Consider the following 27,714-nt stretch of genomic DNA (forward strand, 5'->3'; position numbering starts at 1 on the left):
AAGAAACAAGCAAACGTGCAATATCTGGGGATAGGACACTAAGAGAAAAAAGGTAGAGAAGGAGAATAATTAAGGAGAAAAAAATGAGAAAAATACAAAAAGAAAAACAAGGAACAGGGTTAACCACAAGAAAAAGGGGTGGAAAAAAAAATTTTCAACCAGGAACAGAGAAAAGAAAAAGTGCTGAAAACTAGGACCTGGGAGGGGAAGAATAAGAATAATAGTAAAAAGGACAAAAGTATTAATAATAGTTGTTTTAAAACAGACAAATACAAGCAAACTAATCACCAGGAAAAAGAAAGAAAAAAATTAAAAAAGAGAAAAAAAAAAAATCGGTGGAAGACAGGGCAAGGAACCCAGGCTCCGTTTGAGCACACAAACTGTGATGGAGTTCCTGTGGGCCCAGAAGGTAGGTGGGAGTGGGGGATGGCCACACTTCCATTCATCAAGCAGGTACGGGGAGAATAAGAGTAACAAGAGGAATGTGGTACCTTTTCACTCTTGCAGGTCCGGAGTATCCTTGGGTTTGCTGGAAAGCAGAACATGTTCTTAAGCCCCAGGAATCTGCGAGAGCACTGTCTCTTTTCATTTGCAAAATAGTCAAGCTGCTTTTAAACTTTCAAAATGGCGTCGTCCTCTGGACCGGCAAAAGTCCACAGCTCAGCCCGCCTTTCTCTTCAACTTCTTTGTTTATTCCCCAGCCACCAGAGCAGTCCTCTGTGCAGTCCCTGGCTAGCAGGGCTGATTTTTAGGTTAATTCTTAGGTCCTGCCACCACTCAGGAATCTCCAAGCTGTCTGTGCTGTCATGATTGCTCAGGATTGCTGCCAGGCCGCAGCTCCGTATGTCTCCTTTTTTGGTATTTTCATGCAAATTTTTCTGCTGGTTGGGGTTTAGTCCACTTCTATATCCTTCCCTTCAAGGCTCAGGGGTCCAAGATTATCTTCTGTGTCTGCATTAATTGGTTTCCCTTTTCTTTGTTGAAGAGGGTCTGTGCAGGTTTTCTGCCTAGTCCGCCATCTTTCTGGAACCCCAAGATCCCATAGCTCTTAAGTTGGAAGGCTGGGATTTGAGTTTAGATGTTCCAATCCTGGGGCCCATGCTGTTAACACCCTTCTGACACCTTCTATGGAGCCTCTCTGTGGTCTGTAGTGCGGAACTGCTCAGCCCAGACTTTGAATTCTTCCCCTACCCCTTTTCTGAGGGGTGGGTGTGCACATGTGTGGGGCAATATGAGCATGTTTCTGGGTACATCCTTGCAACTAGAGATTATCTGCTATCTTAGAGCACCAGATTGAGTTCCCGTCTGTGTCCCAGAGACTGGTCTCTCAAACCCAGAGAGAGGTGACTGAAAGTCCTTTGGCCCCAGCCCAGGTGCCTCCCCCACTGGACCTGTTCTAAAAGACAAAGTAGGACATTGGACCAAATACACCAAATTCACCATGATCCTTCAGCATAGTGAGATTTCAAATGAGACCTATTTTCCCCTTCTTTTTCCATACCCTACAAAGTTCCCACAGTGAGCACAATAATAAAAAAATATTTTTTAATTAAAAATTAAAAAAAAAAACTTTAGTCACACAGGCATGCCATCACACATGCCATCAAGGCATGAACTCAGAGATGTGTTCTTACCAACTGTAACTTTGAGGACACTTGATCTCTTTAGTGGGCCTAAAGTCACTTATGTTCACCCTCCATACCCTTTCAAAAGATGTCTTAGATCTAAGGTACTATCTGGTTTAAGCCCTTTCCTGCACATCCACAATCCTTCATGGCTCCCTTTTCCAAGTTACTAGCCGAAGACCTGTGGATTAGAGCTTTTCACTGAATTAAGAATTTATTTCACATTAAAGGAGCTATGGTGACACAGTGGTTAAAGTATTCAGTTGCCAACCAAAAAGCTGACAGTTTGAACCTGCCAGCCACTCTGGGGAAGAAAGATGAGGCAGTCTGCTTCTGTGAAAATTTATAGCCTTAGAAACCCTATGGGGCAGCCAAGAGTCAGAATCAACTCCATGGCAGTAGATTGGGTTTCTTTTTTGGTTCCCATAAAAAGAGCACAGATAACAGATATTTGAACAGAGCTCCCAATTTTCATATTTATTAGGTCTAACCTTATCATTTCATCCCCCAAATGCATGGGTTTCAATGACAGCTCAGTGTAGTATGAGCTTTGAATTCCCATCCTGATAACACCACAGCTAGCTCTTGTGAACCATAAGACAATATTCCTGACATTTTTGAAGTGTCTTGCAGCTCTAGACCCCTATGGGCTGAAAGGATTCCAGCCTCTGAGCCCACCACTGCCCTCGCTTAAATGAAGCCTCTCCAAGGAGTGTGCAAGAGTTTGGATCTTGGATCTCAAGTCTTCCACAGGGCTCAGCAGGATCAAATAATCAGAGGATCAATAGCCCACATGGAAATCTAGAGAGGAGCCTGGGTAGTATCTTTGTGTTGTAATGCAGGGGAACATTAGGATGTATTTTAGGTTTCTCTTGCAGAGACTCCAATTGGTCCTGAGCTCTTAGAACACAGACCAATGCCAACTCAGGAAAGAGAAAACAGAAGAGCCCAATCAGTATAGTTACTGACCAAGCTGTTCCACATAGGGTTTGAAGTACCAGAGAAAGACTTGCGTCTGGTACATGGAAAAGATACGTTCATGTTTGGAAACTTTTGCAGAATTTTGATGGAAAGCTCAAATTTAAATTAAGTCACTGATACACACCAAAGCCTGATGGTATTGTCTTGGAGATTCCTCAGAACCCACAAAAAAAAAATCATTTCAGGTTGCAAATGAAAAGTTCAAGGACAGAAATAATACATGTGAAAGTCTGCACAAAGCCTAGCACATAGCCACATAATTGAATGCTGGTTGAATCAAATAGTTAAATCCCATCTGCAGAGAATTCATGGAGAGAGGTGTTTGGTGAACAAAACCCTCAGGAGAAGAGGATTCTTAATACCCCTCTCAGGGATGGTACACCCAAGAAGTACTACTGCAGAGTACAAGGCCCAAAGTCCCTCTCAGTTCAGACTCTGTGTGCCACTCCAAAAGCAAATGTCCCTGAATAAATTCATGAAGCTTACACAGCTATTTTCATTTTAATATTAATGAATCCTCATTGCTTGTGCTATTCCCCCCAAATTTTGTTAAGGATAGAGGAGGAAGAGAAGATAATAGAAAGGTATCAACTTTCTAAGCATGGAAATATGGAAATGGGATGTTACAAGAAGTTAAAGAAGTAAAACTGAAGAAGAGCTGAGTGTCTTCACTTACAAGAATAGAGTGATGCTAGAGTGGCCCCCACAGGCATACACTACTGCTGCTAAACAAGAAGTCCAAGGAATACTGAAAGCCTCATATGGGATGACAAACCAGGGCTGATGGATTTAGAGGTTAATTTCATTCTGGCAACCAGCATCATTTCATTGATAGTGCCTGGTCTTTCCTCTTAGCAGCAATCTGTTTCTAGAGCTGGCTAAATTCAGCTGTCTATCATTTCTTTCTATCATTTTTCCTTATGGCATTCCTGGCTAGCACAAATGGTTAATGTACTCAGCTGATAACCAAAAGGTTAGTGATTTGAGTCCACCCAGAGGCACCTCAGAAGAAAGACCTTATAGTCTACTTCCAAGATTCAGCCACTGAAAATCCTAAAGAGCAGTTCTACTCTGACACACATAGGGTCTCCATGAGTCAGAATTAACTTGAAGGCAATTGGTTCAGTTGCTCTCTCTCTCTCTCTCTCTCTCTCTCTCTTTCTCTCTCTCTCTCAGCAAAGGAGCTTAAAAATTGCACCTCAACAAAGTCTCCATCCATTGACAAATCCTCACCTTGTCCTGAGTGGACCAAGGTAAGAGATTCATTTTAAGCAAATACCTAGGTAGTGGTCTAGAAAAGAGTTGAGATGTTTTCCTTTAAAAAAGAGAGAGAAGAAAACAAAACCAAAAAACCCTGCCCCTTAAAATCTCAAAACCTCCTTTGATCCAGACGTCTTCCCTTGTTATGTTCCTGCCACATGACATAAGCCTGTTTCATTCTTTCTATCATGTTAATAGCTTCCTGTCCTCTTGTCTCGTGTTTGCACAAGACTCTAGGGGGAATTAAATGCAAGTAGTATGGAAGAGAAAAAAGTATGGATACATTATTTATAATTTACTGTCGCCTGAAATTTTATCCAAGGTCTACTTGTCTTTTAGAGACATGAATATAAATGAGGAAACAAATATTCCCCGCAGAGCAACAGGGACTTGGTGAAATGATCATTGGAGAGGCTGGTTTCATTGTCTCTTTTAATACTATAAGAAGCAAACAAGGCTCTAGCTAAAGCTTGTCCTCAGAGACTGTTGGAGACTATAAAATAGGTTGTCTTGACCTTGAGGTTAAGTGAAGACAGTCAGTTTTCCAGCTACCACGAGATGGGTAATGCAAAGTTTCTTTTATTGCCTTTGCTCTGGCCCCTACTAGCCCACATCCAGGCTGAGCTGTCCTGCACAATCAGTGTAAACTCAGGAGTCTACTTCAGCAACAGCTTCTGTTTCTGAGCATGTGAAAATTAAGGAAGATTGGCAAATCCTGGGTTCTAAAACAAAAGATGGTGGGTCATCCAAATCCACATAGTTCTCAGATATATCCACTGGAAAGGAAAGCCAAATTGTCACTACCCACTGCTATTTACCCTCATATATCACACCCGAAGTGGTGAACTTCATACACTTTTCTTCACTCCACTAGTGAATGATAGTTTGATTTCATTAAGACAAGCAAATCTCTAAAAGAAGTCCACTTCCTCCTCTCTTTGGGACTTGGCTTAAAGAAAGGGATAGGGCAATAAGCACAGCATTCATGGAAGCCATTTCCATGAATGCTCAAAATGGATAGATGTATGGGTGTCAGTTCAGAAGTCTGAATTAATCATACTGTCCAGTTTATCACATATCACCGACATTAGCCTCAACAAGATCTCTCTCTGTATATTATTCATTGACCTATTTACTGCCATTTCTTCTTCCACCATCCGTATGTAATCATTCTGATGTGTTAAAATTTGTATTTTGTCTGTATGTGTTTTTGCAAAGTGTGTTCTTATAAAATTGTTTTGAGCGTAAATATTTTAAAGGTATCGTATTTAACTCATTTACTGTTCTCATATATCTTGATCAGCACTATTTTTTAAGAACCATCCATGTTGTTATGCATACCTATAATCTTTTGCATCCAACTGTCACAAAATATTGCATGGTGCGTGCCCATCACATTTTACTTCTCCGCTCTTCCAAAGATGGACAACAGATTGTCTTCAACTTCCCCCACAACAAATGGTGCTGCAGTAAATACCTTGTACACATTCACTACGGATTGATGAGGCAATGTCTTTGGGATACATATACTCAGAAGAGGAATTGCTTGGCCATAGAGTATGTATTTACTTGTTGTTGTTGGTTGTTGTTTGCCGTCGAGTCGGCCCCGACTCATAGCGACCCCTCCTTGGGTTTCCGAGGCAGTATCACTACGGAAGTAGGATTGCCCAACCTTCCTTCCGAGGAGTGGCTGGTGGGTTTGAACCGCCAGCCTTCTGGTGAGCAGTCAAGTGCCTTAGGCACTATGCTACCAGAGCTCCTTGTATTTACTTAGTTTAACTAAATTCTGCTCTCCCCGTGGCTGTACTAGTCAACACTCCTCTAGTAGTATGTGAAGACTCCTATTTCCTATTGCCAATGTTTGGCATGATCCACCTTTGTAAATTTTGACAGCCTAATTGATATAATCAGTATCTCTTTGTTCTAGTTTAATTTCTATAAACCATGAATTTGAATTTGAATATCTCTTCATATGCTTGCTAACTTTTTGAGTTTCCTTTTCCTATAAAATACCTGTTCACATTGCTTGCTCATTTTTCTACCAGGGTCCTTATGCTACACACTGTATTTTTTATGCAAATAATGCACACTTTCTACATTTGTTTGCCAACCACTTCCCCTCCCGCACCAGGAAGTATTTTCAGATATATTGCTCCCCACTGCAAGATGTATTCATAAGTATACTATGCTAATTTATTTCACAGCAATGTATCTGAAAATACCTCCTGAGGTGTGGGGTGGAGGTGGAGTGGTTGGCAAACAAACCTAGAAGGCACATGTTATGTGCATAAAAATACATTAAGTGATAGTGTTGCAGTTATTATTATTTGGGCTTTTGAAGTTTTTCTTTTCTCTATTTTTAATTTACTTTTATTGTGGTGAAAACATACACACCAAGACATTCATGAACATAACAACTTCCACATTTACAGCTCAAGGACACTGATGACATTTTTCATGTTGTGCCACCATTATTACTATCTTTTTCCAAAATATCCCACAACCATTAGCATTAACTTAATGCCCCTCAAATTACAGTTTCCCCTTTCCTTCTCCCTCTGATTTCTGGTAACCACTAATAATCTTTGGTATACATAGGTATTTCTTCTTCTTCTTCTTTTAATCTATCTAAAAATTTTCCTTCCCTTTCCCTCCTGTCCCTGTTAACCAACAAAGAAAAGTTCCTTCCGTATAGAAACCTTTCCTTGACTTTTACAATAGTGGACTAGTATTTGTCATTCTGTGATTGACTTATTTCACTTGACTTAATGTCCTCCAAGTTCATCCATGTTATGAGGTGTTTCATAGATTCTGCATCATTCTTTAGTGTTGCGTATCATTGTGTTGTGTGTATGTACCAGTTTGGTTATCCATTCCTCCATTGATGGGTACTTATGTTGTTCTATCTCTTTGCTATTGAGACTAGTGCTGCAATGAACATAGGTGTGCATATATCTATTCGTGTCCTGCTTCTAACTTCTTTAGGATATATACCTAGTAATGGGATTGCTGGATCAAATGGTATTTCTGTTTCCAACTTTTTAAGAAATTGCCGTACTGCTTTCCACAGTGGTTGTATCATTTTACAGCCCCACCAGCAGTGTATGAGAGTCCCAATCTCTCCACATCCTTGCCAGCATTTATTATTTTCTGTCTTGTTGAACTTTGCTGCTAATGCTACTGTGAGATAGTATCTCATAGCTGTTTTGAATTGCATCTCTCTAATGGCTAATGATCATGAACATTTCTTCATGTGTTTGTTGGCCACCTGAATATCTTCTTTGGTAAAATGTCTGTTCATGTCTTCTGCCCATTTTTCAATTGGATTGTTTATATTTTTGATGTGGAGGTGTTGGAGTTTTCCATAAATTTTAGAGACAAGTCCCTTGTCAGATAATATCCTTGTCGAATATTTTTTCCAAATCTGCAGGTTCTCTTTTTACTCTTTTGGAAAGGTTTTTTGATGCACATAAGAATTTAATTTTTAGAAGGTCCCAGTTATGTAATTTATCTTCTGCTCTTTGTACATTTGAGGTTATGCTTGATAATATATTTACACCATATATTGTTGTTGTTATTTGCCATTGAGTTGGACTAGACTCACCGTGACCCCTCCTTGGGTTTCTGAGGCAGTATGGGAGCTCTGGCGGCATAGTGCCTAAGGCATTTGACTGCTAACCAGAAGGCTGGTGGTTCAAACTCACCAGCCACTCCTCGGAAGGAAGACGGGATAATCTACTTCTGTAGAGATACCATCTTGCAAACCCAAGGAGGGGTCACTATGAGTCGTGAGTCAGAGTCAACTCAACAGCAGTGAGTTTGGTTTTAGTTTTTGTTTACTGTAACTATGGAAGCTCTGGTGGCGTAGTGCCTAAGACATTTAACTGCTAACCAGAAGGCTGGCAGTTCAAACCCCCCAGCCACTCCTCAGAAGGAAGACTGGGAAATCTACTTCTGTAATGATACTGCCACAAAAACCCAAGAAGGGTTGCTATGAGTTGGATTCGACTCATCAGCAGTGAGCTTGGTTGGTTTTTGTTTTTTTTTTTTTTTCACTATAACTATAGCTATTTTCCCTTTTTTGTTTCATATTTTGCTTATTCTCATCTTCTCTATTTCATAACCAATCTTGCCAGTAAAAATCTATATTTATGTTTATGTATCACTATTGACTTTTCAAATGTATCAATATAGTATTTGCCCTCTAACAATCCAAGTACTTGAGCATGCTTTCAAATGTCTCTGGGCTTCTCACTCCCTACCCTTTCATACATACTCAAACAAATGCTGTCTAGATTTTGGTTCTGGGTCATTACTGTCTCCTTTTCTCCTCTTTGATTAATGATTTTTAATACAAAAAATAAGAAATTTTAACTAGATATTCTGTTGTTATGTCCCGTCGAGTTGGACCCGACTCATAGCGACCCCTCCTTGGGTTTCCAAGGCAGTATCACTATGGAAGTAGATTGCCCCATCTTCCTTCCGAGGAGTGGAACTGTCAGCCTTCTGGTTAGCAGTCATATCATGCTTATTTTTAATATCTCCAGAAATTTTTGCTTTTCTTATTTGTGCAAATACCCATTGCCATAGAGTCAATTCTGACTCATAGTGACACTGTAGGACAGAGTAGAACTGCTCCCATAGGGATTCCAAGGCTGTAAATCTTTTCAGCACGTAACTGCCACATACTTCTCCCATAGAGTAGCTGATGGGTTCAAACCACTGTTCTTTCAGTTAGCAGCTGAGTGCTTCAACCACTGTGCCACTGTGTCTCTTTCTGATTTGTACACTCATTCTAAATTCCCTATAAAGTATTTGTAAGGCAAACCTTTTAAAATCTTATATACCTGAAGAAGTATTTTTTTAATGACATTTGATATTTCGATTGCAATTCAAATATATTTTAAAACCCATGTTTCACTAACTTCATAAAATAATTTGAATTGTATCTCACATTTGAGTTGTAATTTGATGAGATGTAAAATACTAGGCTTAAATATTTGTTTCCTTCTTATTTGCAAATATCATTCGTTGCCTTCTTGTATGCATTGTTGGCTGTTCAAAAGTCTGGTGTTAATGCATTTCTTGTTTGGTAAAGGGCTTTCTTTCTGGAAGCTTTTAGAATATTTCTCTTTCTTTTTGACAGTATTACACTTAATTCCATGTCTTGGAGGTCACTAATCTTTTTATCTTCCATTTGACATTTTATGAGCCTTTTAAATCTGAGGTGTGTTATCTTTACTTCAGGGAAATTTATATTGTTTATTTTCTTTAAACATTTCCTCTTGTTATTATTTTTCCCCTTTCTAGAACTTCTATTAGCTGGATGTTAGAATGTATAATGTGTCTCTTAGCTTTTTCTTTATTTTTTTCCCCCATTTTATCAGTTCCTTTTATCTTCTCAGAAAGTTATTCAATATGACCTTCCAATTCATTCGTTTTTTAGCCATATCTAAATTCTTATTTATCCCATCTACTGTATTCTTATGTCCAGCTATTATATTATTCATACCAAATATTTCAGCTTGTCTTTGATCTCTTGTTCTTATTTCAAATTTCAATACTATTCCTCACCTCCTTAAATAAAGTTATTATGCTTAATTTAAAATTGGTCCATCAGTTCTGATAATTCTTTATCAGATGAATGTCATACTGCATGTGGTCTTTCTTTTTCAGTAGTTTTACTTCTCAGTGAACTGATATTCTGGCCTATGAGCTCATACTCCTTTGAGATTACCAGGTCCTTGTCTGGTAAAGTGTGTACTAGAAAACATGAAGAGGAAGGTAATGATTATCCTATAGCAATGTGGGGGAAAAGCAAAAACAGAATATCAAAACTTTCTTCCAATATACCCTGTCTCTCTTTTGTACTGTTTTTATTTGGTCTTGGTATCAGAGTAATACTGATCTCAGCTGAATACATTGGAACTTTATTTTCTAAAAAAGATTGTGTGTAATTTGTGTTATTTCTTCGTTAACTGTGGTGATAAAATTCACCAGTGAAGGCTTAGAGATTAGTTTTCTAAATTTTTTTTAACTACAAATTCAATTCCTTTATAGTTATAATACTATTTAGATTATCCATTTCATCTTGGTTGAAATTTGGTAGATGGAGGTTTTCTAGAAATATATCTGTTTCATCTAAGTTGTTGAATATATGTACATAGAGTTCATTGTACTATTCAATAGAAAAGAGATATGATTTCATAATGGGGCTCAATAAATTTTGTCAAAAATAATACAATTTACAATAGGCTGGAAGATTACATTGTAAATGTTATAGAAGAGCCTACATTGTAGACCACTCTATGCAGGATTTTATTTAGTCCAATTTTGATTTTGTTGTCCCAAGTGTTTTCAGAAAATGGAATTACTCTCTCTTGTCATAATCATAGGGAAAGAATATAGTGTTCTCATGGAGTTATTCATTCAATAAATATTGATTATCTGTGAACCAGGCACTGTTCTAAGTGCTGGAGATAGAGTGATGACCAAAATGAGGCAGATGCCTTCCTCCATGGACCTTACATTCAATGTGTGAGACAGCAGTGAATAGATAAAAAGGATGGTCAGGAAATGTTTCTCTTTGAGCTGAGATATTTGAGCTGGAACATGAATGATGAAAACGAACAGGATCATTGCAGTCCTAAGGAAGCATAAGAACTATATCTTGAAGGGGTGCTAAGTTTAGCATGTACAGTAAATTAAAAGAAAGCCAATGTGGCTGTTGAGTAGTGAGAAAAGAGAGGAGTACGAAGCAGAGCCAGAGCATGCTGGGTTTGTAGACCAAGGTAAAGATTTGGAATTTTATTCTATTTGCAATCAAGGAGCCATTGGGGGAGGGGAGTGGTTTATATATGAGAAATAGCATGAGATTGGATCAAGAACTGATGGTTTGAAGAAAGAAGTCCAAACTGAACTGAAGGTATTGGCTAAAAACAAAGCTTCATGAATTGACAGAATTCCTATTGAGATATTTCAACAAATGGATGCAGAGCTGGAAGCAGTCACTTACTAATGCCAAGAAATTTGGAAGATAGTTACCTGGCCAATTGACCAGAAGAGGTTTATATTTGAGCTCATTCCAAAGAAAGGTGATCCAACAGAATGTAAAAATTATTGAACAATATTATTAATATCACACACAAGTAAAATTTTACTGAAGAACATTCAAAAATGGTTGTAGCAATACATTGATAAGAAACTGCCAGAAATTCAAGCCAGATTCTTAAGAAGACATGGAAAAAAGGTGATCATTTATGGATAACATTTTGCAAAATGGGAATTCCAAAATACTTAATTGGGCTCATATGGAACCTCTACATAGACCAAGAGGCAGTCATTTGAACAGAACAAGAGGATACTGCATGGTTTAAAATCGGGAAAGGTGTGTATCAGGATTACATCCTTTCATCATATTTATTCAATATATATGCTCAGCAAATAATCCAAGAAGCTGGACAATATGAAGAATGTGGCATCAGGATTGGAGGAAGATTCATTAACAACCTGCGATATGCAGATGACACAACTTTCCTTGCTAAAAGTGAAGAAAACTTGAAGCACTTGCTGATAAAGATCAAAGACTACCTGGTACGGATTACACCCAACTTAAAAAAAAAAAAAAAAAAATGAAAATCCTCACAACTGAAAATAAGCAACATTTGATAAATGGAGAAAAGATCAAAATTGTCAAGTATTTCATTTTACTTGAATCTACAATCAATGCCCATGGAAGCAACAGTCAAGAAATCAAATGATGTATTGTGTTGGGCACATCTGCTGCAAAAGACTTCTTTAAATTGTTAAAGAAAAAGATGTCACTGTTCTGGTTACCTACTGTGGTTCTAACAGAAATATACCACAAATGGGATGGCCTTAACAAACAGGAGTTTATTCTCTTACAGTTTGGAGGTTTTAAGTCCAAGTTCAAAGTGCCAGGCTCTAGGGGCTGGGTGAAAGCCCCTCATCCTTGGAGTCCAACTCTGCCCTCTGCTCCCAGCCCACTGGAGCTAGAGGCGTTTCTTCACTCAGACAGCTGCTGGCTGGTGAGGCTGACAAACCCAAGGTTGACAAGTAAAAAGGCACAGTCCCAATGTTACCAAACCACATGGAAGGATGTTAATTTAAATCCATTGTAGGTACCAAGGTCAGCAGAGCATGGCAGGCTGCTGAACATTGACATGGCTACATGCAGGGTCCAAGTGGCATAAGCTAGAGACCATTCCCAAAGCTACTTCTTATATACGGGAAGCATACCACATACCCAAAGCAGCTACTCAGCTGCTTGTGGAAGATCCCACCATGGAGTTGATTGCCAGTCTCATCATGGGGAATAACTACCACCAGCTGCCCAGCCACTTAACCAGGCCCAGCCAAGTTGACACACAAACATAACCGCCACAATCATTTTGAGGATTAAGGTGCTCCTAACACAAGCCATGGTATTTTCAATAGCCTTATATGCATGTGAAAGCTGGACAATGAATATGGAAGACTTCAAAAGAATTGATGCCTTTAAATTATGGTCTTGGTAAAGAATATTGAATATACCATAGACTGCCAGAAGAATGAACAAATCTGTCTTGGAAGAATGCTTCTTAGAAGCAAGGATGGAAAACTTCATCTCATGTACTTTGGCCATGTTATCAGGAGGAATCAATCCCTGGAGAAGAACATCATCCTTGGTAAAGTAGAGGGTCAGAGAAAAAGAGAAGGACCCTCAATGAGATGGACTGACACAGTGTATTCAACTATGGCAACGATTGTGTGGATGGTGTAGGACTGGGCAGTGTTTCATACACTATGCTATGAGTCAGAACCAACTCAATGGCACTTAACAACTACAACAAGATCTCACTTAACATTATAAAGAGATCATTCCAGTTGAAGCAAGGAGCATGGATGCAAGAGGAGTTAGAGTGGCAGCAGAGAGGCCAGGTAGGAGGCATTACGTAACTCAACCTTCTTTGCCGTATTAAATCAAGAGCCTCAGAGAGGGGCCAGGCTGGTCAACATAGTCATCCTTGGAACTGGGTCTTCTGATAGAAGTGAATCCAAGGAATAGCAAGGCAAATTATGTCAGAATATTCCTCTACAATTTGGATGCCTTTAACTGATCTTTAAAAAATATGTATCGGGAATCTTGTGGAACTGGCCATTGATGGGTAGAATGCAGGTGGTCTGCAGAGCTTGAAGACTTTACTCAGCATTTCTGTTTAGGATGAAGACATTGAAGCTGTCTATTGCTCAAATGATTTTTTCCCTTCCTTACCTCCTTAAGGGCTGTTGTCACCTTTTCTCCTGGAGTCCCATTTTTAACTCTGAATGGGCATCCTACCTCCACCTAATCCAGTCTCTACACTGTAATGAGATGATATTTTTAAAAAATTGAGTTTAAAGTCCATCAATTGGCTCCCCATCCTGTTGCCTGTAGAAGGTCCAGCTCTTTTTATGGCATCCCTGCTTACCTCTCCAGAGCTCTTACTTATCCATGCAGTCCAGCTCTTGCTCTGCCTTCCAGATAAATCTTCAGTTTTCCAAATGAACCATACTTATGCACACACCTGGAATACCCTTCTAACAATTTGTGGCTAACTTCTATGTTAGTTCCTAAAATAAGAAGCCTTTCCTGATTGGCATTTGCCAATCTCTGACCCCATCCCATAGCCCTGCCTCTCTTTCCACCCTTGCTAGTCCCAGGTTTCATTGCATGCCTCACTTCCATCTTCTTGCAGTCACTGTTTACCTCTTTCCCATAGCTCTTAGAACTCAGAATTGTACATTCCTGTTTCTCCCATCAGAGTATAAAACCAAAAACCAAAAGTGCAAGCAACCTGAAAAGTGAGGCTGTGTTTTTTTCCTTCTTTTTATTTCATCTCCAAGCATCATGTTTAGAACCCATAACTTTGTTGAAAGAATAAACTAGAGAATAAACACATGAATGGACTGGAAGATGCTGTGAAGGAAGCAAGCTCATATGGGCTCAACAGTTATCCTTGCTCTCTGCACAGCCTCAGAATTCTCCCCACAGTCGAGCCACTCACATTGCAAATGTAGGTCATTAATTCTAACAAGGAAAACTAGGTGAGAGCCAACTACAAGCCCATTTCCAGAAAAACAAATTAAAGTGCTGGTGGCTAGAGCTTGTCACCCATGCTTCCGTGGAGCAGCACACTGTGCTCTGCAGTTACAGAGAAATCTTATGAGGCTGCTTTCAGAGAGAAACATTGACATCATGGCTATAAGTGTGGGCAGCGGAAAGACCCTCCCCAGAGCCAATAAACCCAGCCATTTTAAAGACTGTGTCCAAGGACACAACATAAGTAAGGGATAGGGCAGGGAATTTCCTCCCTCACTCCTCACCGGCTGGGGACCTCCTGATTATGTGTGCATCACGTAGCTCACTCCATTCCACTCAGCAGTCAGCCTCCGGATGCCCAACACAAACCAATTTCTGAGCAATTCTTCCGGTGAGTGCCCCAGTCCTGTTGATCTCACAATTATGTCTAGAAACACTTAACCATGAGACATTTCAGTGTACCAATCACTCAGCATTGCTTTCCTTTTAACTTGGTAATCACCACAGTTGGTGCTGAAAAAATTCTTCCTCAGGCCAAACCAAAAGCCAAACCTACTGCCATCGAGTCAATTCCGACTCACAATAACCCTATAGGACAAAGTACAACTGCTCCATGGGGTTTCCAAGGCTGTAAATCTTTACAGAAGCAGACATTTTTCTCCCTCGGAGTGGCTGGTTGTTTCAAACCACCAACCTTTTGGTTAGCAGCCAAATACTTTAACCACTGCACCTCAGGCCAGGCCCGTCATTGCACTGAAAGGAAGAAAAGACTTCCAGTTTTGTTCTTGGTCCTACAACTCTACCTTGGAGGGGAAAATATTACTGTGATGATCTATGTTAGGGTCAACAGTGAGCTTCTGATGATATTCAATGGTATGACATCCATCTGAAGTATGCCCTGACAATCACCTCTCCCCCATATCATAAAATGTCTAAAGGCACAGGACACACACAATGAACACAGCAGAATGGGAATCAGAGTATTCTTTATTATTAACTAAATCCAAGCCTAAAAATCCTCAAAGTAGAACTTAATGGTCAAAAGTGGAGCATAGGGCTCAAACTCAAGGAAGGTATTAAATACACACTCAACATACACATTATCTAAATAGAGTCTCTTATTCCACCCCATCTAATCTTGGGATCAGCTCACTCAGGGCATGGCTATCAGTAAGGAAAGAAGGGAGAGGGAGAAGGGAAAAGAGGAAAAGTTAGACAGAGAGATTGGATGATTGGAATCTCACCCAGTAACATAGATCTAGACAAAGAAAGAAGACCATACAGCTCCTTTGAGACACTGTCCATTCCAGCCTCCTTTAGACCTAAACCCCAAAATCCATTGTCATCAAGTCAAATCTGACCCATGGCAACTCCATGTGTTACAAAGTAGAACTGCTCTATAGGTTTTCTTGGCTAAAATCTTTATGGAAGATTGCCAGGCCTTTCCTCCACAGAACCACTGGGTGGGTTTGAACCACCAACCTTTCAGTTAGTCAGGCACAAATCATTTTGTATCACCCAGGGAAGCCTCTGTTAGAAGAAGAGGAAAAAGTACCAGAGAACAAGTGGACTTCGGTTTCCACATTTTAAGGTCTGGTGACACTGCCTGCTATTGAGTGACAGCTCAGAATTTAACCAACCAATGAGAAGCTCCTTCTCTCATGGGAGAAGCCTAACTGAGGACAGGAGAGTAATACACCCACCTCGCCTAAAATTAAATGCATTATCAAAACTAGAAATTCAAAACATGGCACAGTTAATATTGTCCCATGCAAAGTATCAAAGCACTGAAGCTTGTTTTCCATTGGTCCCAAAGTAGTTCCATTAACTTCCTGTGAGGTCTCCAGTCATTTAAGGCTTTTTCTCCTTGAACATGTATTTAACACCCACAATTTTAATTTCTAAGGAGTTCTGGTGGTGAAATGGTTAAAGCATTCGACTGCTACCCAAAATGCCGGTCATTTGAACCCACAAGCCGCTCCATGGGAAAAAGATGAGGCCTGCTTCCATAAAGATTTACAATCTTGGAAACCCTATGGGGCAGTTCTACTCTGTGCTATGGAATTTCTATGTGTCAGAATTAACTCAATGGCAGTGGGTTGTGTTTGGTTTGGTCTTAATTTCTGAAATGAATCCAAGATTGGGAATACCTTCCACCATGGCCTATGGTTAAGGGTGGCAGCAAGTTGAAGTACAATCTTTGTAACTAGAAGGAGTTAACACACCTCCAGAGGGGACTTGCATAAAGTCTATGAAACTCCAACTTCTTCCTAAGACAAGATGCTTCACTGATGATCCATAACAGAAGGCTTAGATGACCAGGGCTTTCAATAAGGTTGCTATGTGACTTTTGATGTGCGAGGTTATACTGTCACTTGCTCTGTTCCGCCAGTTAGCCCTATGTCACAACTGTAGTGTACTTGTTCTACCACTAGGGGACACTGTAGTGACTGACATGTGAACTCCTTACACAGCCTCTCCTCAATAACTGCAACAATTCAAGGATGCAGAACCACATCACCACAACATGCTTTCAATGACCCAGAGGATCATTAGGTTTGCTCAGCACCCAAATCACTTCCCCAAACAGCGAGCTCTGCCTTTAACGTGCCTGATCAGCTCCTGCAATCCAGAAATGTTCTTCTGGTGGGCTCTCTGTTCCTTGGCTTGCCTGCTGAGCATTAAAATTTTCCTTAGAGCTAAGCTCTTCAGAACACATGATTTAAGTTTCTCTTTTAGCTAATTAGATATTGTTCTACAAATTGGACTGTTCTCTTTGAAGGATGAGCAGCAATTTACTTCCCCTGCCCTCTCCTTAAACTTAAACTGAACTGTAAAACATGGCCATTTGATTGTTTAGTTCAATCAGGAGATTATTCTAGGTGAGGATCAGATATCCATTTTCTTGTTAATGCTGGGGTTTGGGGCATTCTTTAATGCTGGTGTAAAGATCCTGAAAGGGTTTGCTTAGATGCCTTTGACCCTTTTGAAAGGATTTCCCTGGGCCCATTCCTCTGTAATCACTGCCTGAAAAACCAATAACCAGCTGCACTAATACATCCACACTACAAAAGTAAAGGGTGGATTTTTATTATCCCCATTCTACTGATGAGAAAACTGACTTCCAGGAAAGTCAGCCATGTGCTTCAAGTCAAATAGGTAGGTAAAGGAGCTAGACTGTGAATCCAGCTCTTTGGTTCTCAAACCAAAAAAATCCACTGCACTCGAGTGAATTTCAATTCATAGCAACTTGATGGGACAGAATAGAACTGCCACCAAAGTGTTTCCAAAGCTATAAATCTTTACAGAAGCAAACTGCCTCATTTTTCTCCCACAGGGTGGCTGGTGGGTTCAAACCATCCCATCCACCTTTTGGTTACCAGCATAATGCTTTAACCACTGTGTCATCAGAGTTCCAAACTATATACTATTTGATAAATTCAACAACAGTTGAAGAGGGAGAATGCAAGGTGATGCAGGGTTCCCTCACTCACACACTGTTTGAGATCCAGGGAGGATTTCTTCAGTTCTTGATGAAGTATCATGAAACCGTTTAGAAACTTATCTGTTCCAAGAGACTCTTACTCACAGTGAGAGAAAGAATCCTTTCTGGAAATTGCCTCTTTTCCTGTGCAGGGGGCCGGGTATTCCCTCATCCTCAAGACTGTGCCCAGCATTTGATGAATGGAGACACCCTGAGTGGGGTTTACACCGTCTTCCTTAATGGGGAGCTCAGCCAGAAGTTACAGGTGTACTGTGACATGACCACTGATGGAGGTGGCTGGATTGTAAGTATATGTAACTGCTTTCGTGCAAACATTTTTGGTGTTGTAGTCCAATTAGCTCAGCACTGTCAATCCAAAGTTCACCATCTTTCTGGCCATGATTTCAACCACTACCCAAATATCCATCCTGGGACTCTTCATGACCCTCAAGAACCTTATTCAGCAGCTTAATCATAGGCTTTGTCGGGCAGGGGAAGGAACAAACATATTGAGGCTGTAGTGGCCTAGCTCAGTGAAGGGGTCCAGGATGACAGCCTTCCTTCCTGTTTCTTCTGCAAGGACAGTTAATGCAGAATGATGCCAGAGGAGAAAGGTAGTGGCTCAGCTAGGCCAAGGGTCTTGTTTGCTGAGGATCACAGCCATAATAAAGCAATGGTAGAGGAGCCTCCCCTGCAGAAGGAAGATGAGCCTCTGTGTGAGGAGATGATTAGGATTCTTCTACTGGAGGACTGCATGTAGAGGAGCAGATGAGGGGCAGGACATGGACAGCTACCACTGATTACAAAAGCCACCCCTGCCCTTCTCCTTCCCTGGCCTCCTGCTGCTTCTTCAGAGCTTCCTCAGCTTTCAGGGGATGGTCAGGCAAAGACTGTCACCACTTTTCATCACCATCCTCCTCCCATTCCAGATGGTAGGACAGACTGGAAGGGAAACAGAATGGCTCCATCAGTTGATGCAGGCTGCAATAAGCCTGGCCCTGACACAGTCCAGTATTGACCTAGTCAGTGCAGATGGAAATACAGCCTGTCCACCCTGCTGCCGACTCTCCCTCCAGCACTACTCACACACAGCGCTGTGTTTTTCACAGAGCAAAAAAATGGGTACTTTTTGAATAGTTGCTGTGCTCATAACAGCCACTCTTGGGAAACATTTTCTTTTATGTTTCTGACATATTTGTGCCTCATTCTTAAAGCATAATTGGAAATTGAAGCCGAGGCTGATTTATTGGAGGTTAAATGGAATTAGCACTTAAACAGCTAGGAAAGGGAATGATACACAGTTGCTTTACCTGCAATCCTATGATGACGGTTACTAGTTGATTCGAAGTTGTTCCTGTTCTTTTGGTGAGAAATGCTTTCTATCACACTCCTTGGTGCAAAAGATTAATTGAGAGCTAAACCTATTTCCTCTGTCTGTTCTGGGCCTTTGTATGTATCCTGAATCCGTTCTACATTGCAGGGGTGCAAATTAGTGTCAACATCACCCCCCAGACTATTCATCAGGAGCCTCTGCGCTTCAAGGGAAGGGCTCCGAGCGTCTCCTGCAACAGCTACTGTGTCAATACCCAGCTCGGTTCTGTAATGCTCCTTACTGGGACATCTTTGTCACTGCAGATATAAAACGCAGTTCATATCAATTTACTTGATCACAGTTTTTCTTTCTTTCTTTTTTTTTAATTTCCTTTCTTTCCACAGGTATTTCAGAGACGGCAGAATGGCCAAACTGATTTTTTCCGGAAATGGGCTGATTATCGGGCTGGCTTTGGGAACCTGGAAGATGAATTTTGGCTAGGTAACAGTTTCTTTTTGCTTCCCCTCCATGTGCTGCTCTGACTTTTCATCCATCCCTCTCCTTTCTCTGTCCATCTGGGATTATCAGAAACTCTGCCTGCGTCTGTTGAGAGGCTGACAGCTCGTGAATTGCTTTCAGTACCCTTTGCTCTGTTTGGCTCCACTATTGATCTGTTTTTATCTTACTGTGGTATTTTCCTCTTTGCTCTGTCTCTTCCCATCCTCATTAATAGTCTCTTATGCTGATGTGTCTTGACAAGAAGCAACTACAAAGGGATTGAGCACCTAGTGGGGGGAGGAGGAGAGGCACAGGAAGGTTACAGGCTGGTGGGCCAGCTCACAGAAGCCAAGCCCCAACCAGCCAGTCTGCAGGTTGGGACAGAAATGAGGCCAGTCACTCCACCCAACTCCTTGGAGGAATATTATTACCTGATTTGGGGAAGGAAAAAGTGAAAATGGTATGAGAGGTGACTGGCAATTTCCTGGAGGTCTGGCACAAGCAGGAGGTGTAGATTGAGAAGTGAACTGGAGTGAGAAGGTGAGCACACATCCAGCCAAGGCAGATGGCAGGTAGCCACCCTCAGAAAATCATCAGCATCATATCGCCTGCATCTCCCTCTGGGATTTCATGGGCATTTATATAAAAGGGGCAGAGGGCAAGGCAAATAATCATGTTCCACATGTGGTGTCCTCTCTATCTCCCCTGCCACCATCTCTTTGGGATCTCACCATCTTTCTCCTGGACACTCATAACAACCTCCTAACTGGCCTCCTTGCCTCTAGGACCACTCTTATTGTCCATATGACCACTAGATTCATCTTCTTCACACCCCAAATCTCAGCAATGGTTAAAGATGTTTATAAAACTTTTCGATGACTCCACATCACCACCAAGCAAAAGCCAAACACCTGAGCTCAGGTACAAGGTCCTCTCTGATCTACCTGTGGAGCCTGCTTTCCACAGTTAAGTACCCTGACCTCTTCTTCTTCCCACTCCCACCCAGTGCCAAACTCTAAACATGTGGAATCACTGATGTTTCTTCTGCCCTTATGCTTTCTTAGCCAGCTATCCCTTCCCCTATGAATGTTGCTTGCTGTCCATTTATATATATTCAAAGACCTCTCCTAGCCATTTTTCTCACCCTTTGCCTGTGAGAGAATTGGTCACTACCCCTTTTGTAGCCCAAATCAATGTCCATTTTACTGGGTACTTCTCTTGACTATTATATGCAAGACACTCATCTTATAACCCTAAAGCCTATTATAGTGCCAGAGGGAGAGTAGGTACTACTCTCTAAAGTTTTGATACTAATCAGTCATCAATCCTGCCATTAATGATAAAAAATTATTGACTCCCTATTTTATCCCTAGATCTGTGTTTGGTGATGTAGGTAATTTAAAAATAAGGTAAAAATCATATAAAACAAGTGATAGAGAAGTCCAATGAATAGGAAAATATGCTTACCTTTAAAGAGTTTGCAAAATCTTGGGACACATGGATCAATGGAACACAAGCAGATGTAACACAAGCAATGTTTCCCAAACCTTAGCCACATGTACCATTTTCACAATTTTTGTCATATCTGGAAAATATCTGGACTATCATACACTCAAATGTCAAAACTTGTTTTATTTAATTAAATCTATTTTGTGTGTGTCAGAGAAACATTATAGCTTTATCAAAAATGGAAAACTACTTATCGTGTGCCATTTTAAACAAAATGCCTTTGAGTCAATTCCAACTCAACCCCCACTGGGTTTCTGAAGTGGTAAATCTTTATGGAAGTAGATTGCCCCACCTTTCTTCTGGGAGTAGTTGGTGGTTAGCAGTCAAATGCCTTAAGCACTGCTCCTTACCATAAATAAAAGAGAACCTTAAAAATAAATGCAATGAAAAGAAAATAATATTGTTAAATGACAGCTAAACACAGGGGCCCCAAGCTTCTTTTTGTTGTTAAAAATGGAGGTTAAAAAGTAATGGGTGCTAAATAAACTAACCACAGGGTGCTAGAACCAAAGATTATGATTATGGTTAGGGTTTTTCCTTGATCTATTAAGAAAGATGGGGTAGGAAATGGCTACAGTGAATATATCTTAGTATGTGTTAAAGATTATTTAGTACCTTATCCCAAAATCATTTCCCATATTATCAGAGATGCCATCCCACACTGGGAAATACTGTGCTAATCCATCAGCTACTGTGGGAAGGCCACAGATATTCAGAGAAGGAAAAGGTCAGCTTCATGGAGATAACACTGAGGGACAAGTAAGGAGAAAGGAGGAGAGAAGGGGACAGGAAAAGAAGGAAAGTGGGGATCATGAGGGAACCCACCCAACCAAAGGAAAAAAGAAAATGAGGTCAGGCAAGTTGAATGGAAAGGACATTGATACTTGAAAGTCAAGAAAAGAGGTCTTCAATTCATGCTTAAGTGAGGTTTCTTGAATAGAGGTGAGGCCTGGTGGTGTTAATTTGATAGCAATAGTTAGGCTGGGGGTCACACTATGATCCATGGTTTATGTCCTAAGTCAGTTTCTCTACTGCAGAGCCTGAGACAGAGAGATTTGTTTTCAAGTGACTTATTTGGGGAGTACACTCAGGAGAAGAGAAATGGGAGAAGCTGGATAGAGCAGTGTGGAAAAAAATAAATGCAAAACATGATCTCAGCTGGAAACTAGCTTCAATCTGATCCCAAAGAAACCTCTGGAGCATGGATTGCATCTAAGAATTGGTTCCCATTGGAGCAAGTGAGCAGGGTGCTTGTGTCCCCACACCAGCCCTTGAAAGAAGTCCACATGGGGGAGGGATTGAGACATAGGGGAGGAGACTCTTGTTTGGTCTAGGGCAGTTATCCAGAGAAGGCAGCTATGAATGGTTAGCAGCCAACACTTCTAGGAGTTAAGGGATGGGTCCACCTGCCTTTTAAGGGTATCTAAGCAGGACATCACCGGTAGCATAGTACCTAAGGCACTTGACTGCTAACCAGAAGGCTGGTGGTTCAAACCCACCAACCACTCCGCGGAAGGAAGGTTGGGCAATCTACTTCCGTAGTGATACTGCCTCAGAAACCCAAGGAGGGGTCACTATGAGTTGGGTCCAACTCGATGACAAATAACAACAACAACAGGCAGGACATCAACAGCACCTGCTACATATGAATAAGCATAAGTCCAGGGTAGAGGGTGGGTCAGGAACTTGGCAAACAGCAAATGGCAGTCAAACTACTGTGGACTCATTATCAGTCAAGGTAAACTTCAAATCTCAAATAGAATAGGGAAACGGAAAGATCTGGATGATCATAAGCCACTTATCTCCCTTCTCTGCACAAAACAAAGAGAGGCTGAACAATGTAATCTTGAAACTCCCTTCCATCTCTGCATTTCTCTAATTCTATATCATGTCATGCTCTGATAGATACGAAATGTCACAGAAAGCAAGAGAATCCCAGTTTACTAGGCAGATCTGAAGAACCTAGAGATCAATAGCAATACAAAGTGACTAGTTCAAGTCTGGGCAGGTAGGTAAAAATTGGAGAGTCCTAGGGCACAGATAGCAAAGGTAAGTGGACAGGAAAATGCATATGAGAAGACATGACCAAAGAGGAGCTGGACTCTGCCTAAGCTCTGGACCTGCAGGGGGCCACACCTGGCAAGAATTGATTACATCAATGCCTAGACAGCTTAGAAGCCATGGGAGAGAATAGGTGAGTGAGAATAACTGTCCAGAAAGACCATTGAAAGGATAACCATGCAAAATCTATCAGGTCAATTAGAGAGAAAGGAACTAGGGTCAAGAGGCGACAATATACTTTCTGACCTGGCTATGGAAGCCCCAGGAGGGCTGGGGCTGAGAGAAGGAGGTCAGTATTATGAAAGATGGACTCAAATATAACAACGATGATAAAGATGGCACAGGAGTTGGCAACACTTCATTCTGTTGTACGTAAGATCACCAAGAATCAGAGCCAACTCAGCGATAACAACAACATCATGAAAGGTGAACAGAGCCCCTCTTCAGGCTACTAGGAGATGTCAGGACATCCAGATATCCTGGACATCTAGGGCCTGTTCTGCACTCCTCTGATCATTGTTTCTACCTCTTGTTCCTTATGACTCACACCAACAGATTCACAACCATGTAGTACCTCTTATAATTTTCCACCATGGTTAGGGTGGAAGGTGGTGGTGGAGACAAGGCAGGGAATCCTGAGGTGCAGGACTGGTCAGCTACCAGGTCAAGACTAGATGCTGGGATTCCTGCCCTGGTCCAGAGTGATCAGTCATCAGCAGACCGAGGTTAGTTTATGTACAGGAGGAAATTCAGGATCAGGTAGAGTCTATTTGATAACAACCTGGGAAGAGCTTTGGGAAAAGCAATCCGGATACCTCTCCTAACATCAGTGTTGAGGCTACTGCGGCATTTTCACTTCCATTCTTTATGTTCTTGGGGAGCTAACCTCACTGCATTCTTTATTCTTTTCCCAGGGCTGGACAATATTCACAAGATCACATCCCAGGGCCGCTATGAGCTTCGTGTGGATATGAGGGATGGCCAAGAGTCTGCCTTTGCCTCCTACAACAAGTTCTCCATTGAAGACAGCAGAAGTCTGTACAAACTCCGCATAGGTGCCTACAACGGCACTGCAGGTACTTCACAGCCCTGAGCAAGCAGATCCTAAGATCAGGGATGTGCACAAGAGCAGGACCCCCATATTCTGGGCTTCAGCTGCACAGGGAAGTGGCAGCATCCACAGAAGGCATGAATGCTCTGTTAGCCAGTGAAGGGGGGTCAAGGCTAAGAGTCACTCACAGGCTGTAATCCAGGTTGTCACTAACCACTGGGGGGACCTGAAATTAATTTCCCAGCACTTTGGTTTCCTCATCTGGAAAAATCATAATAGTAATATCTGCCCTACTTTACAGAGTTGTCAGAAATAAAAAAGAACAAATGCCATAAAAGTACTTTTAAAGAAAAAAAGAGGGCAATGTGAGAGCAAAGGATTGTTTTCCATGTTTAGCTCAATCAATATGAGCTCTTATCCAGAAAGATAATGATTGGCCAAACCACTGATGAATCTGCCTCTGAGACATGGGAGTAGAACACCATGCAACAGTTCTGACCTCCATGGGACCCAACAATGAGACAGAGCTGGACAGAAACAGGCATAGGTTTAGAGCGAGGTGAAGAAGAAGGAGGAAGCTTAGACATGTGAAGAGGTGGAAGGGCTTTCTCCTGGGGGAGAAATAAGGAAGGATGGCTTTTATCTGGGAAAGTATTTCCCCTGTGATGATATCAAGGAAAACCATCTTTGAACTAATGAGAAAACAGGACAGATTCCTCCATTTGCTGAAACGTCCTCCTCGTCCACAGTCATAACACTGTAGTCACATGGCAAACATGCCCACTTAAATGTTCCTCCTCATTGATCACATTTCTTCTCATTTTTCCATGAGAATCACATACACTATCATGCTTTCTGGATAGATTTTATGACATTTTCATTAAACAAAACAACCATCACTATAAGCTCTTTTGCATTGATAACATCATATCTGGTCATCTTCTGAGGCATTTGCCAATCTGCTTCTTGTTCTAGTACATTACATTCCAAGAAATCTATTTTGTCAAATAATTTACTGTTTGGTATACAGAACTTATAGTCCTTTAATTCACTCCAAATTAAGGGCTAAATGCAGGTGTATGACTTTAACAACATTTTTATGCCTCTTGGGATCAAGGAGAGCATTGAGTGTTGCCCTTCCAATAACTGCATCTGTTCAATTATGTCTCTTCTCAGCCAGGTATTGTTACTCTAAAGAGAACACATATTTTCCATTGTGATTATTCATATTTGAGATAATTTCCAATGGCAATCAAATCACCTTGGAGTGCCCCAACAAAAGATCTAATTTGCTATAGTTTAGGAATAAAATAGCCATTGAAATGAAGTGTATTAAACAAGATTTCAGACTAAATCATTTCCAAAATAATCTGATGTTATCTATTCCCAAGATTAGAATTGTCTTATAGAAAAAACTCAGTCCCTTATTTCTCCTCCAAGAAGAAAATCCCTCCCACTTTTTTACATGTTTAACCTTCTTCCTCCCTCCTCTTCACTTTGTTCTAAGTCTGTGCCTTTTTCTGTCCAGCTCTGTCTTGCTGTTGAGTCCCATGGAGGTCAGAGCTGTTGGATAGTGTTCTAGTCCCATGTCTCAGAGGCAGATTCTGCCAGCAGTTTGGCCAATCATTACAAATTAATTATAGTATGATCCCTCGCCTCAAATATTCAATTCATGGTCTCATGCTTCTTCAAAAGATGAAAACCTGGATTTACTTCAATTGTCCCCCATCTTCAGGCAGACCCACACTATGCTTGTTCTTTTTAGACTTAAAAGTTTCTAGACAGGAAGAGTCCATGCCCTCTGTTTCTGCCATTTGATATTGCCCAATCCCCCTTCCCACTATCTTGAATTGTTTTTCATTTTTACTAGCTCCACTCATGCAACGATCCATCCCCCAAGTCTTAAAAAAAAAAAAAAAAGTAACAGTTCAGTCCCTTCTCCTGCTTCTTATTTCTCAAGGGTATAAAAATTTCAGTCTCCAACCAACACCCTAACTGGACCAGAAGGGAAAATTTTAAATCAAGTCATCAATGGAAGGTTGTTGAACTTCTAAAGGTTCATAGTATAAGTTGTGAAAGCTCAAAAAAGAAAAAGTGTGGCTTCTGCAAGAACTAAACATCTATTGTTGTTGTTGTTACGTGCCATCGAGTCGGACCAACTCGTGTCATCTAGTTAAAGAAAAACAATTAGGAAATGGCTCACCACACAATAAATGGTACTCACATCCATGTTAATAGACATTTAAGAAGGGAAATCTAAGTTGGCTGAAACTGTTGAAGAAAGTTTCATGAAAGCAGCAGCTTTTGCCTGGGATCGCAAAGGAAAGGGAAACATTCCAGGGAAGGCAAACCCAGAGAACAGAGGAACAGTTCCCGTGGAGGAAAGGAAGTCCATGAAGGGCCTGGCTGAGTGGAACAGGGTGTAAGTTCAGAAGGAAAGAAAGACGATTCATGGAGAGGGGTGGAGCCAGATGCTGAAGGGCCTTAAAACAGGAGTTTAATCTTAATATGGTAATCAGGGGGGCTTCTATAGACCTTGAGTGACATTGTGAAAGTGAGGTGTTAGGAAGATCAATATGACAGCCATAAACAGAAGCAAACAGATCTGAGTGAAGAACAGAGAGATCAACTGGAGGCTGTTGCCTTAATCCTGGTAGGAGATAATATTGTGGTAGCCACAGGAACTAAGGGAAAGTTATAAGAAAGAAAAGCCAGGACTTAGTTATTGTATTGACTACATGAGGAGGATGTGTGATGCAGATTTGGAGTGTTGATGAAGATCAAAGTTGGGAACATGTGCCAGACAGTGGCATAACACATCAGAGTCAAAGCTGGAGAGAATTGCTCCAGAGGAGGAATAAAGTCAAATTTCTGTCCCAGATAGTGTATAGGCACTTGACTGCTAACCAGAAGGCTGACAGTTCAAACTCACTGGCCACTCCACGGAAGGAAGATTGGGCAATCTACTTCCATAGTGACACTGCCTTGGAAACCCAAGGAGGGGTCGCTATGAGTTGGGTCCAACTCTATGGCACATAACAACAATAGGATGGGAAGATATGAATAAAGGATGTGGAACTGATACTGAAAGAAAGGGCCACTATAGAGTAGGATTAATTTTAGAATTTTTAAGATAGAGGATATGAGTATGATGAAGGGTGACAGAACATGGAAACTACTAAACAAAAAAAGCTGTGTGTGTGGGGGGGGGGGAATAAAATAAACCTTTTCTTCTTTCTCCAGGACCTGGAAAGGATGGGGGGAAATGAATTGCATGTGATGGGATTTATTTTAGATGGACACAAAATCTGAATTTTTAGAAACTGGAATGGAAAGCTGAAGAGGATGGGGTAGAAACAATGGCATGTTGAGTTAAGGACAGACCGCTGTGAATGACGTTTATCCCTGAGGAGGTCAGGCTTCTCTATAAAATAAAGATCAACCATTAAGAGTTAAGTTGAGGTAGGAAGCACTGGAGGAATTGAGTAGCCACTGTAATATGGACTCAGGGCCCCAGAATCATAAGTATGGTCTCTCCCAGCTTAAGGGAACCTCAGAAGCATCCAAGATAACTCTCAATAGCATAAGCCCCCATCACAGCATCCCTAATCACAAATCTTGCTGAAAGTTGGGTCAATCATTATAAATGAATTATAGTATACTCCCTCACTTCAAATATTCAATTCATAAGAGCCTCCTCCACAACATTCCCAATAAGGAAATATGCAGCCTTTGTGTGCTTCTAAGAATAGAAATATCACCACCTCTCTAAACAGTCTATTAGTGAACAGCTCTAATTTCTAGATAGTTTCTCCTCAAATATTTAGCTAAAATGTGCCCCTTTATGGTCTT

The 27,714-nt window shown here is 41.0% G+C and overlaps 1 protein-coding gene across 1 annotated transcript in view; it reads left to right on the forward strand.

Moving 5' to 3' along the window:
• The window catches only part of TNR (tenascin R), a 104,634-nt gene that overhangs the window by 74,931 nt on the left and 1,989 nt on the right, over window positions 1-27,714 (forward strand). Inside the window, exons 17-19 of the mRNA XM_007947087.2 lie at window positions 17,584-17,735; window positions 19,148-19,244; window positions 23,726-23,887. Coding sequence (XP_007945278.1) covers window positions 17,584-17,735; window positions 19,148-19,244; window positions 23,726-23,887 — 411 coding nt within the window. The remainder of the gene's footprint in view (window positions 1-17,583; window positions 17,736-19,147; window positions 19,245-23,725; window positions 23,888-27,714) is intronic.

Source organism: Orycteropus afer, unplaced genomic scaffold (assembly GCF_000298275.1).
Source record: "Orycteropus afer afer isolate SDZICR_OR568_19922 unplaced genomic scaffold, OryAfe1.0 scaffold00175, whole genome shotgun sequence".
Lineage (NCBI taxonomy): Eukaryota > Metazoa > Chordata > Mammalia > Tubulidentata > Orycteropodidae > Orycteropus > Orycteropus afer.